At 52.2% G+C, this 15,922-nt stretch overlaps 2 protein-coding genes across 8 annotated transcripts; one reads left to right on the forward strand and one right to left on the reverse strand.

Moving 5' to 3' along the window:
• Positions 1 to 216: 216 nt before the first annotated feature.
• MRPL2 (mitochondrial ribosomal protein L2) lies at positions 217 to 3,780 on the reverse strand. The gene is made up of 7 exons (XM_060162951.1): positions 3,584 to 3,780; positions 2,289 to 2,457; positions 1,588 to 1,729; positions 1,363 to 1,478; positions 1,176 to 1,286; positions 824 to 897; positions 217 to 465 (listed from the first exon to the last, which is right to left on the reverse strand). The coding sequence occupies exons 1-7, from the start codon at positions 3,677 to 3,679 to the stop codon at positions 253 to 255; spliced, it is 921 nt and encodes a 306-aa protein (XP_060018934.1). The 5' UTR covers positions 3,680 to 3,780; the 3' UTR covers positions 217 to 252.
• Positions 3,781 to 3,947: 167 nt separating this feature from the next.
• Positions 3,948 to 15,922, forward strand: KLC4 (kinesin light chain 4). 7 transcript variants are annotated; one of them, XM_060162950.1, is made up of 17 exons: positions 3,990 to 4,008; positions 4,343 to 4,490; positions 5,616 to 5,897; positions 6,900 to 7,130; positions 8,754 to 8,835; positions 9,420 to 9,630; positions 10,081 to 10,168; positions 11,252 to 11,353; positions 11,597 to 11,770; positions 12,085 to 12,184; positions 12,384 to 12,436; positions 12,650 to 12,720; positions 12,902 to 13,010; positions 13,601 to 13,741; positions 14,043 to 14,158; positions 14,513 to 14,576; positions 15,450 to 15,922. In XM_060162950.1, exons 3-17 carry the CDS (start codon positions 5,640 to 5,642, stop codon positions 15,498 to 15,500), a joined length of 1,851 nt encoding a protein of 616 aa, XP_060018933.1. In that variant the 5' UTR covers positions 3,990 to 4,008; positions 4,343 to 4,490; positions 5,616 to 5,639; the 3' UTR covers positions 15,501 to 15,922. The 7 variants fall into 7 exon arrangements, with proteins under 7 accessions (XP_060018931.1, XP_060018933.1, XP_060018930.1 ...); XM_060162947.1 differs by lacking the exon at positions 3,990 to 4,008 and adding an exon at positions 4,835 to 4,919 and having other exon boundaries at positions 4,038 to 4,490; XM_060162948.1 differs by lacking the exon at positions 4,343 to 4,490 and having other exon boundaries at positions 3,948 to 4,008.

Genomic DNA, 15,922 nt, shown 5'->3' on the forward strand with positions numbered 1-15,922 from the left:
GAAAGACTTTGGAGGTGATTTATTCCCCCCTCCTCCATTACATATAAAGGCACGGAGCAAGGTGGGGCGGGGGCACTGGAAATGAGAGGGGAACGGCCCGTTTTTGCCCCATACTTTGCTTTCCTTTCTCCTTCCGCCAACGGTTGTTTGCTTCTGTCCCCGCGGCCCCCCCCATCCAGTATGTACCTCCTCCCTCCCACAAAAACCAGAAACAGATAAAAATGGGGGCCATTTTATTAGAGTCCAGGGATATCAGCTTTGGGCAGCAGCTGAGGGCAGCTTCACGTAACTCTTCATGGGGGGCAGTGGCCGGATCTTTCGGCCAGCCCAGCCCCCCTTGCGGTGCCATCGCCCACTGTTGGGCCTCTTTCCCAGCCAGCGGTTCCGCCCAGCTTTGCCGATGACCCGTTTGTTATGATCAACGTTGGATACTCGGCCCACTGTTGCTATGCACGTTTCCAGCACCTGACAGAGAAAGCAGATGGAGGGGAATGCACCGTGGGGGGAAAGAGCCTGACATTGTTGAGGGCATGGACTCTTGGGAGACTTCTTACACTTAAGGAGAGAAAGGAGAGGAGAGGGGGAAAGCACAACATAATTGAACCTGAGTGCAAGTCCTACAGTAGTTGAAAACAGAAGGCACTGTTCCCTACTCCATCATGGTGCCAGCCTGACAAGGCACGCCTAGTCACATGGCAGAAAAGGACAGACCCAGCTCGAGGCAGTTCTCAACATAAAACACCTGGGAGCTATCCTGGACAGGTTAGGTACATTCCAAAAATTCCTCCCTCGCTGATCCCTCCCACCTGCACCCCACACACACCTGCATCTGCCTCTTAGAGGGCAGCTGGATGATGGCTGTCCCATTCACCTTCCGTAGCAGCACACCACAGGTCCCTGGGAAAGGGAGAAACAGCTTTGCAACCCTCCACAGAGCAGGAGGTGGGGGGCAGATTTCCAAGGGGCCACACCCCACACACTCTGAGGAGGAGAAACACTGAAGCAGGATGCATGTAAGGTTTTAGGTCAAAACACAAGCACCTCTTCAGCCTTGTTTTTCCTTCTTTTTCTCTGCCATTGGACCAGATGTGGGCCCATGGGTTCAGAGAGTTGCAACCGCAGGTACCCCTTGGCCTTCCAAACTGTAAGATCCCAAGCAGCTCCTTTCTTCATACCTGCGGCTCGGATATACTGGGCCCCCCGGCCTGGCTCACTCTCCACATTGTTGATGAGGGTCCCCACTGGCAAGGCCCCAAGAGGGTGTGCATCCCCTTCCCGAGCAGCAACTAAAAGACAGAATTTCATCAGCACCAGAACCCTTGCAGCCTCCCAGGCCACACACATCTGGCAGCCATCTCTCACCTGCCATTCGGCCTATGTGGTCAGAGTTCAGGATTGTATCTCCAGCTTGCATGTTTTCTGTGGCAATGATCCAGCGTTTCCGGTTGCCCCCGGCAACCAGAGCTATGTCTGATGACCTGTTCAGAGTGAGGCACAGGTAAGCAGACCATCTAGGCAGCCTCACATCTCCTGAAAAGCCACAGAGCAGTCATTCAGCCATACCACCACCTCACATCCCAAACTTGCCTACAGGGATCATAGCGGACAGTGATGACCTTCTCCTCAAAGGGTCCTGGCTTGGATTGCTGCTCAGGCCGGAACCGCAGAAAGTCAATCATTCGATAACGTTGCTTGTGGCCCCCACCAATACCGTGCACTTGGATTCGGCCTGTGGTCAGGACAGTGCAGGGACATGACCCCAGTCAGATGAGTCAGTTCCCAGCATTGGGAACAGACCCATCCTAGGCAGAGAGCAGCACTCCCCAACATTATGACACAAGCAGAAAATGATAAAAATTTGCACAGCACAATGGGGTCAGGGTGAACACCTACATGGAGCTTGGTAAAAACATAATTATGATATTGAAATTGTATAAAACATCCAGATAAAATCTCTACAAATTACTGAATTCAGTAAGTTTACTGAGAGCCATGTAACTCCTGTTCAATTTCAACTATTGTCAATTTTTGAAGGGTGTGAAGAGAAATGTCATATAACTTCCTGAGTATGTCCAGTTTTCTTCAACTACCTACATTATCTTTAGAAGCACAGACCACTTGTTTATTCCTTTGTATTCTACTCTCTCACTCTTACACACATACTACATGCAGAAGGAGTCCAATAAATGCTTTTTAATTACATTCCTCTGCCTGTATCAAAATACAGGCCTAGGATCCTGCCATGTTTTTGCCCTTTACTGCTGAAATCTTCGTGTCCTTGCTCCCACCTGTGTGGTTTCGGCCCCCAGACTTCCTCATCTTCACTGGCATAACGGTATACTTGGTACGACTCTTCCAGGACACAAACTTAGCACTAAGGGCCACAGAGGTAAGGACTGGGCGGCAGGGAAGCAACATCGAGGGAGAGGGCAGCGGAAGGAGGACATTGTTTGTCACCTAGAGATAAACAGAAATCTCTTTCACTTGAAAGCTAATTGAAGGAAAAGCTTCAGAGAACCAAGGGAGAGGGCACAAAGTTTAGCTTGTAGCCTCCTTCCTCCTGGAAGTCCCAGACCAGCTATCCAAAAACTCCACCCATCACAGCTTGCACAAATACCAGTTCGGAATGTTCATCTAGGTGTATGTGTGTTGATTACCTCTCCTCATCTGATCCTCTCACCTCTCAAGTATTTCTTCAATGGAATGTTCTCCCCTTGGTGCATCTTCTTCCAAATTTGGCTCAAAACTCTTCTTCTCTAAGAAACTTTTCCTTCCCTAAACAACTCCCTTCTCCAGGGCTGGTAACTTCCATACACCCATGTACCACCATTGGCATCAATACCTTCTGCCCATTTTGCTGCATGTTTCTGAGAGTTTTTCAGATATGAATGGAGGGGAGAGATCATTTATGTCTTGTTCCCTGCTGAATTCCCAGGCTGGTTTGGTTTTGAATTTTAAGTATGCATCTGCCAAACTCTACCATAAGTCTGAAAGGTCCGGGGAGGTAAGACTTAACTTCTCTTTCCTGTAACTCACCAGTCGCCCGCTAGGAACCTTGAGATATCTTCATGTTAGGCTCCTATTCTTGGTATCTTGCCCTGAATTCTCTAATCTCAGTAGTAACTCATCCTTAATGGTTATAATAATGGTTAAGGAGCCTAGGCTTTGAAGCCAGATTACCTAGCTCCAATGGTTGGTGTATGACCTTCGACTACTTATGTTTTCTCATATGTAAAATAGGAATATAATAACTAATTTGTAAAGTGATTGAAAGGAATTCATTTATTTAAAACGTCTATTACTTATGCTTGGCTTATGAGAGACAATAAATGTTAATTATTATTGAAACCTGTACATTTGTCTGTAAAGCACTTTCACCTCCAGTATCTTGTCTGAGGAATCCAGGGACCCTGTGAGATAGCAACACTTACAGAGGAGAAAGCTGAGGTTGAGAGTGACTTATCCAAGGTCACAGGCCGGCGTGACTCCTAACCAGACTCGCATCCCCCACCTCGCTTCTCCTGGAGCCCCCTCTCCGGCTGCCCGAACGGAAACAGCCACATTCCCGGGTAAGGTGGATTACCTGGGTGGCCAGGAGCAGGCTTGGGCCGGGGACGGCGGCAATCCGGGGCGTCAGGCTCAGAGAGCCAAGAGCGCGGGTCAGTGCCCGCAGGGCCATGAGTTGGGCCAGGCTCGGCTGGGCTCAGCACGCCACCATTACCTGTAGCCAGGCCGTCTGGTGCTACTGGATGACTCTAACAGGTCCCCGTTCTGTCGCTCCTTAATGACGTAAAAAGAGGCAGTCAGAGAACCCGAGACAAAGCTGGACACACACTACTTACGCTCCCTGCTCGCGGTAGAGCCAATCCCCGGGTGGCTCTTAGGTCGCGTGACTGTGGAACAGGCCCCGCCCCTTGGAGCCGTCAAAACAATTGCCTCGAGCGGCAGCCATGATGGATTTAAAGGCGCAGTACCGGCAAGAGCGGCAGCCAGACCGACGGACTGCGGGTGAGTCTTTGAGGGTACCTCTGGGGCTGAGAGTTGAAGTCCCGCTACCTCTTTCCTGCACTCCCAGACAAATGAACAAATAAGCCCCTCCGACCGAACTTACACAACTCCAGTCAGCCTTAAAAACTCCGCCCCCCCCCCGCGATTCTTCCCGCCCCTCGGCGTCTAGACAGAGGGACAGACGGCCTGCCCCGCCCCCTGCGCTACAGACTGACTCAGTGACCTCGGGATTGACAGTCCCGTGTCCTCGTCCGTGACGCGGACCTCGGCCGTCCATCCGCACCACCTCCCGTCACCTCTGCCCATCTCACTCTATCCCCACCCTGGGCCTCAGGGCAGGTCGACAGCCTGGGACACTTCTCCACCGCATTCCCAGGCCCGGGAGACCAGCTCCCAGCGCCGCGTTTCCCTGTGATCCCGCAGCCGCTCAGCAGACTTGCCGTTCTTCCCTGCATCATCGGGCGTCTGGGAGGTACCCTAAGGTGACTCCTCTCAGAGCCTGTTAGTATGTGATCATGATAGACACAAAACCATAGAAATGACTGGGCTAGGAGTGACCAGGTCTTCCTCCTCACCCTTTCCCAGACACGCCCCTTGCCGCAGGTCTCAGATCAAATCTCACTCCCTTCTTGGGAGAAAATAGCTCCCCAGGCTTGGGGTGGGAGGTTGGCTTGGGGAAGGAGGAGGGACATTGGTAGTCTTTGAAGACCTGTAGGCAGGGGAGGGAGGGCGTTTGTCCTGGGTGGGGCTCCATGCCAGGTCCTCTGGGTGGCTGTGAAGTGGTGAGAGAAGGGGTGGGAACTCTGGGCTTCTGGACTTTGGGCAGGGCAGATCCTTCTGAGTTCCTGGCTGTTTGAACAGAGTTTCCTCTGAGCTCCTGCCTGAACACCACAACCAAGGGCTATATACAGGTAAGAAAACTTCAAAGATGAGAAACAAGGCCCTTTTGAGGAAGTAGGAAGACTGCCTGAGACCTGGGGTTTCAGGCTAGTGGGGAAAGAGGCAGAGCTGACCAGGTTTGGAGATGCTGGGCTTAGCCCCGTGGGTGATGCAACCTGAAGACTTTGAGCCTCTAGGCCCCTCTCATCTGGGTCTTGTGATGAAGGCTCCTCTCCTTTTCTTCTCCCTCTCTTTCTTGGTTTAACTTTGAAAACTATTCCTTCCCCTTTTTTGAAAACTCTGCACTATTTTCTGCATACCTCTGGTCTGCTTTAACTCCATTCCCTTTGCAGCTCTCTCAGACACCCTCTGTGTTCCCTATAGTGCTGTCTCTCCTCTCTTGATTCCTTTTCCTAACCCAAGCTCGCTCTCCAGCTCCTCTTCTATTGTGTTCCTTAGTTCTAAATCCCTCTGCTACTTCTCAGCACCTTTGTTCTTTCTACAGTTTTTCGTTCAAGTCAATTTGTCTCCCTCTCTCTTTCCCACGACCTTAGTTTGTGTCTAGTGTCATCACAGGCTGCCTCCCCACTGGTCACTCTCTCTCTCCAATTAAACCACAGGGTCCCCCCCTACTGGTTCTCGTCCCTTCATTTGGATCCCTCCCGCCCAAGGCGCTCAGCCACTCTTTCCAATCTTTACCCCGCCTGAGCTCTGTTGTTTCTCTGTAGCCCGGGCAAGGTCCCCCAGCCAGGATGTCGGGCCTGGTATTGGGACAGCGGGATGAGCCTGCAGGGCACCGGCTCAGCCAGGAGGAGATCCTGGGGAGCACTCGTCTGGTGAGCCAAGGGCTGGAGGCCCTCCACAGTGAACACCAGGCTGTGCTGCAAAGCCTCTCCCAAACCATCGAGTGTCTGCAGCAGGGAGGCCATGAAGAAGGGCTGGTGCATGAGAAGGCCCGGCAGCTGCGCCGTTCCATGGAAAACATCGAGCTGGGGCTGAGTGAGGCCCAGGTGAGGGGGAGGAGGTGGTGCCACGTGGCCCAGGGTAGATGGAGGAGCAGTTGTCTGATTAGGGCTTTGAGGTCACTCGGGATCCCCTTGTCCTAGTAATTGCTTGCATTCATTCACCCAGTAAATATGTATTAAGCTTCTACCATGTGCTAGGCACTACTCTCCTGGACACTAGAGACACATCACTGAACAAGAACAGCCATAAACCTTTGCCATCTTGGAGCTTACTTTCTAGCTGGGGGAGGCAGACAATACATGAATAACTAAGTGATTCAGTATGCCACAATGATAACTGTTAAGAGTAAAAGGATAAAAATAAAGCAAGGAAGGGGACTGGGGCGTATGGGGAGAGGATACAGTTTGAGATAGGGTGGTCAATAAAAGCCTCATTGAAAAGGCACCATTTGAGCAAAGATTTGAAGATGAGGGAATGAGTCATACAGTAAATGGGGGAAGAGCATCCTAAACAGAGTGGACAGCAAGTGCAAAGGCCCCGACCTGGAGCCTTCCCGATGAGTTCACTGAGAGGCCAGTGTGGCTGCAGGACAGTGAACGAGGGCAAGCAAACTAGAAAATGAAGTTGGAGAGGTGGTGGAGGCAGGGGACAGATCCTGTGGAACTGTAGGCCATTGTAAGGACTTGGCTTCCACTTTGAGTGAGACGGAAGCTATTGGAATGTTTTGAGTGGAGAAGTGATGTGGTTTAACATTTTAAAAGGATCATTTGGCTGCAGGGTTGAGACCAGACTCTAGGGGAACAAGGGCAGAAACAGGGAGGCCAGTGAGGAGGCAATTCTCATAATCCAGGTGGGACTTGATGGTGGCTTGGCCCAGGGCGGTAGCTCTGGAGGTGGTGAGAAATTGGATTCAGGGTATGTTTTGAAGGTAGAGTCATCACTACCCACCCCTTCCTCCTGGCCCCTGCCAGTCTTGCCGGCTTCTCTCCCGCCTATCCCTCAACACTCCTATCCAGAGCCCGGCGCTCACAGGATTGCCCACCTAGGTGATGCTGGCTTTGGCCAACCACCTGAGCACAGTGGAGTCGGAGAAACAGAAGCTGCGGGCTCAGGTCCGGCGGCTGTGCCAGGAGAACCAGTGGCTCCGGGACGAGCTGGCGGGCACCCAGCAGCGGCTGCAGCGCAGCGAACAGGCCGTGGCTCAGCTGGAGGAGGAAAAGAAGCACCTAGAGTTCCTGGGACAGCTGCGTCAGTATGACGAGGATGGGCACACCGCGGTGAGCACGTGCAGGCGAGGCTGGCTGGGGGGCGGATAGCTGGGAGTCACCACAAACATGGGCAATTGCTCCATCATCCATAAGGGCCAGCAGCCCTGCCCAGCCTGCCCCCACCTCGCAGAATTCAGGTCCTGACACCAACTCCAGATGACAGCAAGGGAGAAACAAGAGTCACTCATTCAGTCAACATTTGATCAAATGACTACTATATGTCAGGCGCAGTGCACTCTGTTGGGGATGCAAAGTAAACAAGGCAGGGTTCCTGCTCTGACAGTAATAGGTTTTTTTGAGGGGGACAGATAGGCATTTGGACAATTCCAGTTCAGAATCCTGAGCTCTGCAATTAGGGAAAGCACAGCCCAGTTGAGCAAGTCCTAAAATTTGCTCTCAAAATGTGTGGAATTTAACCCTCACTCAACAGGCATTTGTATATCTCTGTGCCTTAGGCAATGCAAGAAGATGTGTGGCAGGTAGATGTAAGGAACTACAAAAGAGAGTTTCTGCCTTCTTGAGCTTATAGTGTAGCTGTAGGAACAAGGCTTACGTGTGAGAACACGTATGTGACAACACAAACAGGAAGTGCCCAGTGCTGGAGGAGTGGTTCAGTCAGTGTGGGAGGGTCCCAAGGAGGTAGGTTCCTGGGGGCTGGAATGGTCTGAAAGATTCACAGAAGAGGCGGGGAACAGGGATGGGCAAGATTTAGGTTGGATTTTTTAAATTTTATTTAATTTATTTATTTATTTGGTTTAGGAATTGGGATGGATGTTGGTCGTCTATGAGGGAGAGGGAGGAGTTTTCTAGACCTGTGTGTGTGTGTCTGTGTATGTGTGTGTCTGTGTGTGTGTGTGAGATAGATTCATAGATAAGGCGCCAGGGCTGGAAAGGTGGTCTGACCCAGGGAAAGTGGGATGATTTGTATGGGACACACTGGTGAATCTGGGCAGGAGAGTTGCAAGTGTTTGTACAAGGCTGCAGTGCCTGGTGGGGTGAAGCATTTTTGCCTGGTGTGAAAGGTTATTCAGTGAGGATTGGGCACTACATACAGAGTTAGTGGTGGCAGATAAGGGTGTCAGGCTGAGCTAGACACTTTGGGTACGTGTCAATAAGATAGGACACACTCCTGCCCTCAGGAGAGACAGGACAGACATGTAATCAGTGTAAACACACAGGGCTCAACACGGGACTATAATTACAAGAGTTGAGGGGGAGAGAGGTGGAGGGTGAGGGTGCTTAGGAAGGAAGGAAGCTCTCTGGATGTGAAGGAAGGGAAAGTCATGACATTTTGGCCGAAGCATCTCTTGTTTTTGTTTCGTTGTTATTTTTTGTTTTTTGGGCTGTGCCGTGCGGCATGCGGCATCTTAGTTCCTGGACCAGGGATCGTACCCGTGCCCCCTGCAGTGGAAGCACGGCGTCTTAAACACTGGACCGCCAGGGAAGTCCCCATCTCTCATTTTTTATGAACAAGAGAGGCCTAAGCTTGGCGGGACAGATGCTGGCCTTCCCAGGGGCAGGGACATGAACAAGGGACTAGGCCCCACCTGTCAATGATTTCATGGTTTAGAGGGGGCGTGAAGAGGCTGCTGAGGCTATCTTGGCCCAGACATGCTGCTTCTTCCCTTCCAGGAGGAGAAGGAAGGTGATGCCTCCAAGGATTCCCTGGATGACCTCTTCCCCAATGAGGAGGAAGAGGACCCCAGCAATGGCTGTGAGTTGGAGGGTGAAGGAGGGGCGTCAGGAGGCTGGTCGCAGCTGTGGCCTACCCTGAACACAGGATGCTCACCATCCAGGAATAGGCTTTCCACTTCCTCTGGAGATGGGCCAGGGACCAGTACTTTGATTTCCTCAGCTTCCCCCTTATTCATCAACATGTATTAAGCACGTAGGCTGTGTCAGGCACTGTGCTGGGCACCAGGGAGACGAAGATGAGCATGACACAGGTCTTGCCAGTAAGGAGCTCACAGTCAAGTGGAAGAGTGACCCTGGAGGGGAAGAGTATGAGCTCCTCAAGGGAAACGACCAGGTCTTTCTTAACTTTGTATCCCTGGCAGCCCATGCCTCATGCTTATTGAGTAGTTTGTTGAAGGAATGGGTGAACAAATGGGATTGTGTTGGGCACGGGGCAAGGGAATGGTCAAAAGAGTAGCAGCTGAGGCAGGTCTATGCAGGGAGCCTGGTGGGGGGTAGGCACAGGCACGGAACAAGTCTTGGAGTGGGGTGGGGAGGGCAGACAGCAAAGGGAGAGGCAGCGTCATCTGAGGAAGTCTCCTGTCTTTTTCTGCGACGGTGTAGTGGCCCGTGGCCCGGGTGCCCAGCACAGTGGCTATGAGATCCCGGCAAGGTTGCGGACACTGCACAACTTGGTGATCCAGTATGCAGCCCAGGGTCGCTATGAGGTAGCTGTGCCACTCTGCAAGCAGGCACTGGAGGACCTGGAGCGCACGTCCGGCCGCGGCCACCCCGACGTGGCCACTATGCTCAACATCCTGGCTCTGGTGTATCGGTGAGTATGGCGTCCTCCTCGCACGAACCTGCCTCCACGTTCCCGCCTTGATCCGCCTTTGGCTCTCATTCCTCCTCTCCACAGGGAACCTCTTCTCCCTCCCACCTGGGGGCTTTCTTCTATACCAGACTCTTATTCTTTCATACCTGAGCCCTTGACCTCAGAGAATACTCATCCCTCAGGTTTTTTGCTTCTCTCATCTCTCCTCTGGGGAGGGTCTCCTTCTCTGTTTCTGTCTCTTGCATCTTATGCCTTATGGCCTTCTCTGGGCATGGCAACTCTCAGTGTGCGTCAGTGAACCCCTCTCACTGCTCCCACCAGGCTTCCTGTCTCCTCATGGGGGGGGCCCAATCCCTAAATGTACCTCAATTGTCCCAAAGGGAAGGAAGTAAGGAGATGGCTTAGGGCCACAGTTCGGGCTAACCCCTTGCCACTTTTGTCCTCTTACAGGGACCAGAATAAGTATAAGGAAGCTGCCCTCCTGCTGAATGATGCCCTCAGCATCCGGGAGAGCACCTTGGGCCGGGACCACCCTGCTGTCAGTATTCCTTGCCCTCCTTCCCCTGTGCTCTCTCAGCTTGTTCATCTGCTTCCCTCAGCCCACTCCCTGGGGCTTCTCAGGAGGGAGGCATGAAGACTCATTTCTCCTAGGCACTGTCTGCTGATCCCAGTGGTCTCAACTCTGAGACCCAATGACTCCTTATAATGAATATTTTCCTAAAACTTAACTCGTAGATAATGTAACCAACCTACCTGTATAATTTCCTCAAAAGTTGAATGATACCCTATTAATATAAAAAATAAACAAGGAAGGTAGTTTATAATAAAATTATATGTATAATACATTACAGTAAGATGAAAATGCAAAACAATAACAGTTGTGTTGAGTACAACAATGCTAGAAGACATAATATAGTAGTCTGATATATAATGACAGAATAACTTTAGATTTAGAAGAAGTAAAACCAGTAAGTCATTCTACATAAAAGTACATATTAGAAAAATGACAGAGTAGAAGAATTGGCGCATGCAAGATTAAAATCCAGTGTTAGAATAAGTAATAATGGACCAGATTTATTTGTCTGTGATAAGAGAGAGAGAGAAATAACCTTAAGTAGGGATAGCATGCCAAGACAAATGCTAGATTTGTCAAAGTGGAGACAATGAGAAATAAGATATTTTTGAAAATGAGCTGACTGTGGAAAAAGAATTCCCTGTGTTATGACGCATGATAGGCAGGGATGATGTATCTCAGAAAACATAACTCCTGTCTTGATATCCTACCAAGCTTCAAAGCTTATATTCAGTGTTTGAAAGCCTGGCAGGACATTCAAAAGTTGCCTGAGCTGTCCCACACAGGCAGTACATCTGTAGCATCCTTGCCTCCCCAAAGGCCCCCAATATTTATGGCAACCAAAAATACCCTGCCTCCAGAAATGTCTAAAAGTCTATTTAGAGGGTGATACCACCCCCATGGAGAACCTCAGGGTCAGTACTTTCCCCTCCGCCGCCTCTGGTTCGGGTGGCAGAGTCCACTTGTCTGGGCGTTGTGCAGTGTGGGGCCCTGCTGTTCAAGGTCCTTTGCATCCAGTTTCTGATGGGGGCAGGCCTGTCTTCCTAGGTGGCTGCCACACTCAACAATCTGGCTGTGCTCTATGGCAAGAGGGGCAAATACAAGGAGGCGGAGCCGCTGTGCCAGCGGGCCCTGGAGATTCGAGAAAAGGTGCCTGTGCCCTCTGCCTGTTCTTCCCTGTTGCGGTGACCCCTCGCCCACCATCTCTCTTCTGATCTACCCTTGCCCCTCACTTCTTTTCGTCTCACCCCCCATCTCTGCCTTATTCCCTGTTCCATCATTCCCTTCCCCCTGCTCCCTGCATGGGCACATGCACACACACACACGCACACGCACACACACACAAGCACACACATAGTCACAGCCAGCTGTCTGTCCTTTGTACTCCTCCAGGTCCTGGGCACCAACCACCCAGATGTGGCAAAGCAGCTGAACAACCTGGCCCTGTTGTGCCAAAACCAGGGCAAGTATGAGGCTGTGGAGCGCTATTACCGGCGGGCACTGGCCATCTACGAGGGGCAGCTGGGGCTGGACAACCCTAACGTAGCCCGGACCAAGAACAACCTGGTGAGGGCAAAGGCGGTGGGAGGAGGGAAGGGGGAGCATCACAGTCTGGTACACTGACCTCATCGCCTTTGTGCCCAGCTCTGGGGCTGCCTTTGGGGCTGAGGGGTCTGCTTCCTTCCCATGGGAAGGCAGAAGTTCCATAGCCTCTTGGGAGTGGAGTGGAGTGGGAACACCCTGGACCCTGCAGCTAGACAAAGAGGTGTGAGGTGGATCTCTGGGGAAAGTCATAAAGAGACCAAGAAGTGGAAATCCCAGGCCTGGCCGAGACCTTATCTCTACCTCTTGCTCCTGTGTTTTTGCCTTCCTGCCCCCAGGCTTCCTGTTACCTGAAACAAGGGAAGTATGCTGAGGCTGAGACACTCTACAAAGAGATCCTGACCCGTGCCCATGTGCAGGAGTTTGGGTCTGTGGATGGTGAGTGGTGAGGGCCTGGGCAGGGAGCTGCAGGGAGGAAAGGAAATGCAGACCAAAGGTTGGGGGGTTGACCACAGTGGTTCCCAAGGGGGAACCAGACCCCTTTAGTCCAGCCCTGTCGGCCTCTGGGTCCTGGCTCCCCCGTACTGTCCAGCTCCGTTCTCTAACCGTGCCATCCCATCCCATGTATCACCCCCAGACGACCACAAGCCCATCTGGATGCATGCAGAGGAGCGGGAGGAAATGAGCAAAGTGAGTGGGGGGCCCAGCCTGGGGAGCCCGAGGCTACCAGGGCCTCTGACTTACTCCTGACCCAGCCCAGCTCCTCATTTCCCATCCAAGCACCAGCCCCAGGTGCATGGTGCCTTCCCCAGCCCAGCTTGCACCCCGGCCCTGTGCCAGCTTGTACCCAAGCGTCTCGGTACTCTCATCTCTGGCTTCACCTCCCCCTCTGTCCTCCTGCAGAGCCGGCACCGTGAGGGCAGTACGCCCTACGCCGAGTATGGAGGCTGGTACAAGGCCTGCAAAGTGAGCAGGTGAGCTGCGGGTGAGCAGCCGGCTTGGCCTCCGATGCCCTCCATCCAAGCCTGGCTTCCGGCTTCCTGGACCTTCCCCTTCTTCCCTTGGACCTTCCCTCGGCCTTAGCTCTGCTCCCTCTCTCTCCTGCTTGTTTTCTGAGTCCATCTTCTTTTCCTTCCCTGGTCTCCCCTGTCACAGCCCCACAGTAAACACGACCCTGAGAAACCTCGGAGCTCTGTACAGGCGCCAGGGAAAGCTGGAGGCAGCTGAGACCCTGGAGGAATGTGCCCTGCGTTCCCGGAAACAGGTCAGAGACCAAGAGGGGAAGGAGGTCTGCAAGGTAGGGCCCTGGGGACAGGATGGAGGACCACTGAGGCTGCTTGTGACTCTCTGAAGGGTAAGAGGAGAGGCTGAGGAGGAAGGCAGGACAGGCAGGTGAGACTCTTTTGTGACCGTGGTTGTTTTTTAAGTGTGTTCTTACCCCCTACCTGCCCTTTGTGGTCAGGACTCCAAGGTTCATTTCACTAAATGGGACTATTATGGGAAGCCCTGCCTTTTGATAATGTGAAGAATCTTCTGAGGCGGGGCACGGGCAGTGTGGGTGAGAGGGTTGTGGTTGAGGGGAGCCCTGAATCGGAGTTTCTCAAGTTGAGGGTCTTGACTCAGTGGGTCCTGAAATCAGTTCAGTGTGGGCCTCGGCTAAAGATGGATGTGTATCTTTATGTAGGAACGCATTGCAAATAGAAAAGGTGAGTGTCTCCTTTCCAGTATGTGTGTACTGGGAAGTCTCAAAGAAAAATGTATTCTTTGTTGCGGCTGATGGTGAGAAAAAGTTTGGAAGCCCCATCCTGAGGAGTTCAGGAGTGGGAAGTCCCAGCTCCTTCCTTTTCCTTCCAGGGCACTGACCCTATCAGCCAGACCAAGGTGGCTGAGCTGCTTGGGGAGGGTGACAGTGGAAGGACCTCCCAGGAGGGCCTTGGTGGCAGTGTGAAATTCGAGGGAGGTGAAGATGCCTCAGTGGCTGTGGAGTGGTCAGGGGTAAGTCTGATCGTCGCCCCTTGATCTCTCCTGCCTCTCCTGCTGGTGGTGGTGAGAGGCTCTGAGCCTGTAGGATGCATGTAGGATGTGCGTGTCGGAGGGGATGTTGTCCCCGTCCCAGTTCAGTTAGCCCATCCCTCTCAGGGGTCTCTCTGCAAGCCAGCTGTTGACCAGGCTCTTGTTTTCAGTCGCTGGGCTTTTGGGGGGAGGGGGAGGTGTGCAGAATAAATGGCAGGAGTGGACTCAGAGGCCAGTCTGCCTGGGACCCCTTTAGCTTCTGTTCCCCATCCCTCTCTGCCAGGATGGCAGTGGGGCCCTGCAGAGGAGCGGCTCTCTGGGCAAGATCCGAGATGTGCTTCGTAGAAGCAGCGAACTCCTGGTGAGGAAGCTCCAGGGGACCGAGCCCCGGCCCTCCAGGTACACACTGAGACTGAGATATGGCAGAGTGGGCAGGTGAGCCCTGGCCTCCAACTCCGCTTGGCCCCTCACCTCTGGAGGAGAAGAATCTTGGAGAGAAACATGGAGGAGGTCACTGGGGTGGCTGTGGAGAGAGAGTGTGGGAAAAATGGGTGCCCCAGTGCGGGGACAACAGTACCTGAGAAGATGCTGGTGACTGATGAAGACAAGAGAGTGCGTGTATGTGTGCGGGGACGGGGGGTCAGATGGTGGGGAGGCAATGATCTGAGTGTGTATGGTGGTGCCCAAGAGTCCCAAGCGTTAGGGCCACCCATGGGAAGAGAAGAGTCCTCGATTCTTTCTTTTCCATTGTAGCGGCAACATGAAGCGGGCAGCCTCCTTGAACTATCTGAACCAACCAAGTGCAGCACCCCTCCAGGTGAGAGCAGTGCTCGTGAGTGTGTTGGTGGGTGAGAAAGAAAGGATAAGCCCAGTGGGGAGAGGGGAGAGTCGAGAATCATCTGGGATGAAGGCTTTGCCAGGGAATTGGAGGTGGGCAGACAGGAATCAAGCAGCTTGTTGGGGGTGGTGACCGCCAAGGGACAGTTTCGGGCCAGAGATAGTAGCAGATAAATTAATCAGGAGGGGAACGGGAATGAATGTTCTCTAAATGGGTACTTTGGAATTATGAATAATTCAGGAATGATTTGGGGATACTAATTGGTCTCCTCCTATAGCCACCATACTCCTCACCTTGGGGACTCAGCAGTAGATGAGAAGGGAAAAAGAAAAAAAAAGCATTAACTCATCTCCATTTGAGAAAACAGCAATGACTTTTTTTTTTTTTTTTTTTTTTGGAGAAGAGTTCTCTGCTTTATTTCATTAGCGACGTCAGTGAGAAATTATGCAAAGGATGTATTGATGAGAATTAGTCTCTATAAGGTTACCCCGAAGCACTTTTACATCATGATATTGTAGAGATCGTATAAAGACTGTACAAGTTATATAAAAAGAAATGAGTCTCTGTTAAAGAAGTAGCAATGACATTTTAATGGGAAACGACCACCTGTATCAACACATTCAAAGTATATGCCAATATTCATGTGGTTCTTCCAGGTATTTTCTCCACCAGATTGTGGCCTTCTGGGAAATCGTAGCAAAGACTAAACAAAGCCCAGAGCTTGGGGTTGAGGTTACGGGCTCCATCCTAGGTCCAGAGAGAGACTGCAGCCGTGAGATGGATAAGACTCCAGGGGACAGTCTTTGGGAGGCTGAGGTCCCTGGGCTGATGGCATGCTATTGTCTATTTCAGGTCTCCCGAGGCCTCAGTGCCAGCAGTATGGACCTCTCTTCAAGCAGCTGACATTCATCCCACCCCCCCAGGTCTGCTGGGTCCCCCACACAGTCCTCACAGCATTCCCTATTGCTCCTGGCTCTTCCAGCCCCAAGGTGGGACAGTGAAGGGGGAGCAGTTAACCAGAAGATTGCTGCTGCCCTTAGGGTCTCAGCTCCCTCCTCAGGAATCCCCCTCAGGAAGGACCCTCAGGACATCCTCTCCCCACCCTGTGGTACTCTAGAGTAGCTAGCTCTGCTACTAGGGGCCCCAGAGTGGGTAAGGAGCGGGTCTGCACCTCAGAGATGCAGCCTGCAGCTGGCTTTTCTGTCAGAGGGTTTGGGGCTGGCCAGCCAACCTGCCTTGCCCTGGCCTCTCTTGTTCCCTCTGCTGCCTCACTTCAGGTCCGTGTATTTCACTTTACCTAAATAAAAGAATCAGGTAACCATTCA

The sequence above is a fragment of the Lagenorhynchus albirostris genome, chromosome 10, assembly GCF_949774975.1.
Source record: "Lagenorhynchus albirostris chromosome 10, mLagAlb1.1, whole genome shotgun sequence".
NCBI lineage: Eukaryota > Metazoa > Chordata > Mammalia > Artiodactyla > Delphinidae > Lagenorhynchus > Lagenorhynchus albirostris.

Coding starts and splice junctions, on each gene's coding strand:
- MRPL2 (XM_060162951.1), bottom strand. CDS start 3,679: ATGGCCCTGCGGGCACTGACCCGCGCTCTTGGCTCTCTGAGCCTGACG. Junction 1,479..1,587: donor GTCCGCTATGATCCCTGTAG/GCAAGTTTGGGA, acceptor CACTCTGAACAG/GTCATCAGACATAGCTCTGG. Junction 898..1,175: donor CCAGTATATCCGAGCCGCAG/GTATGAAGAAAG, acceptor TCCCTTTCCCAG/GGACCTGTGGTGTGCTGCTA.
- KLC4 (XM_060162948.1), top strand. CDS start 5,640: ATGTCGGGCCTGGTATTGGGACAGCGGGATGAGCCTGCAGGGCACCGG. Junction 9,631..10,080: donor ATCCTGGCTCTGGTGTATCG/GTGAGTATGGCG, acceptor GTCCTCTTACAG/GGACCAGAATAAGTATAAGG. Junction 13,742..14,042: donor TGGCTGTGGAGTGGTCAGGG/GTAAGTCTGATC, acceptor CCTCTCTGCCAG/GATGGCAGTGGGGCCCTGCA.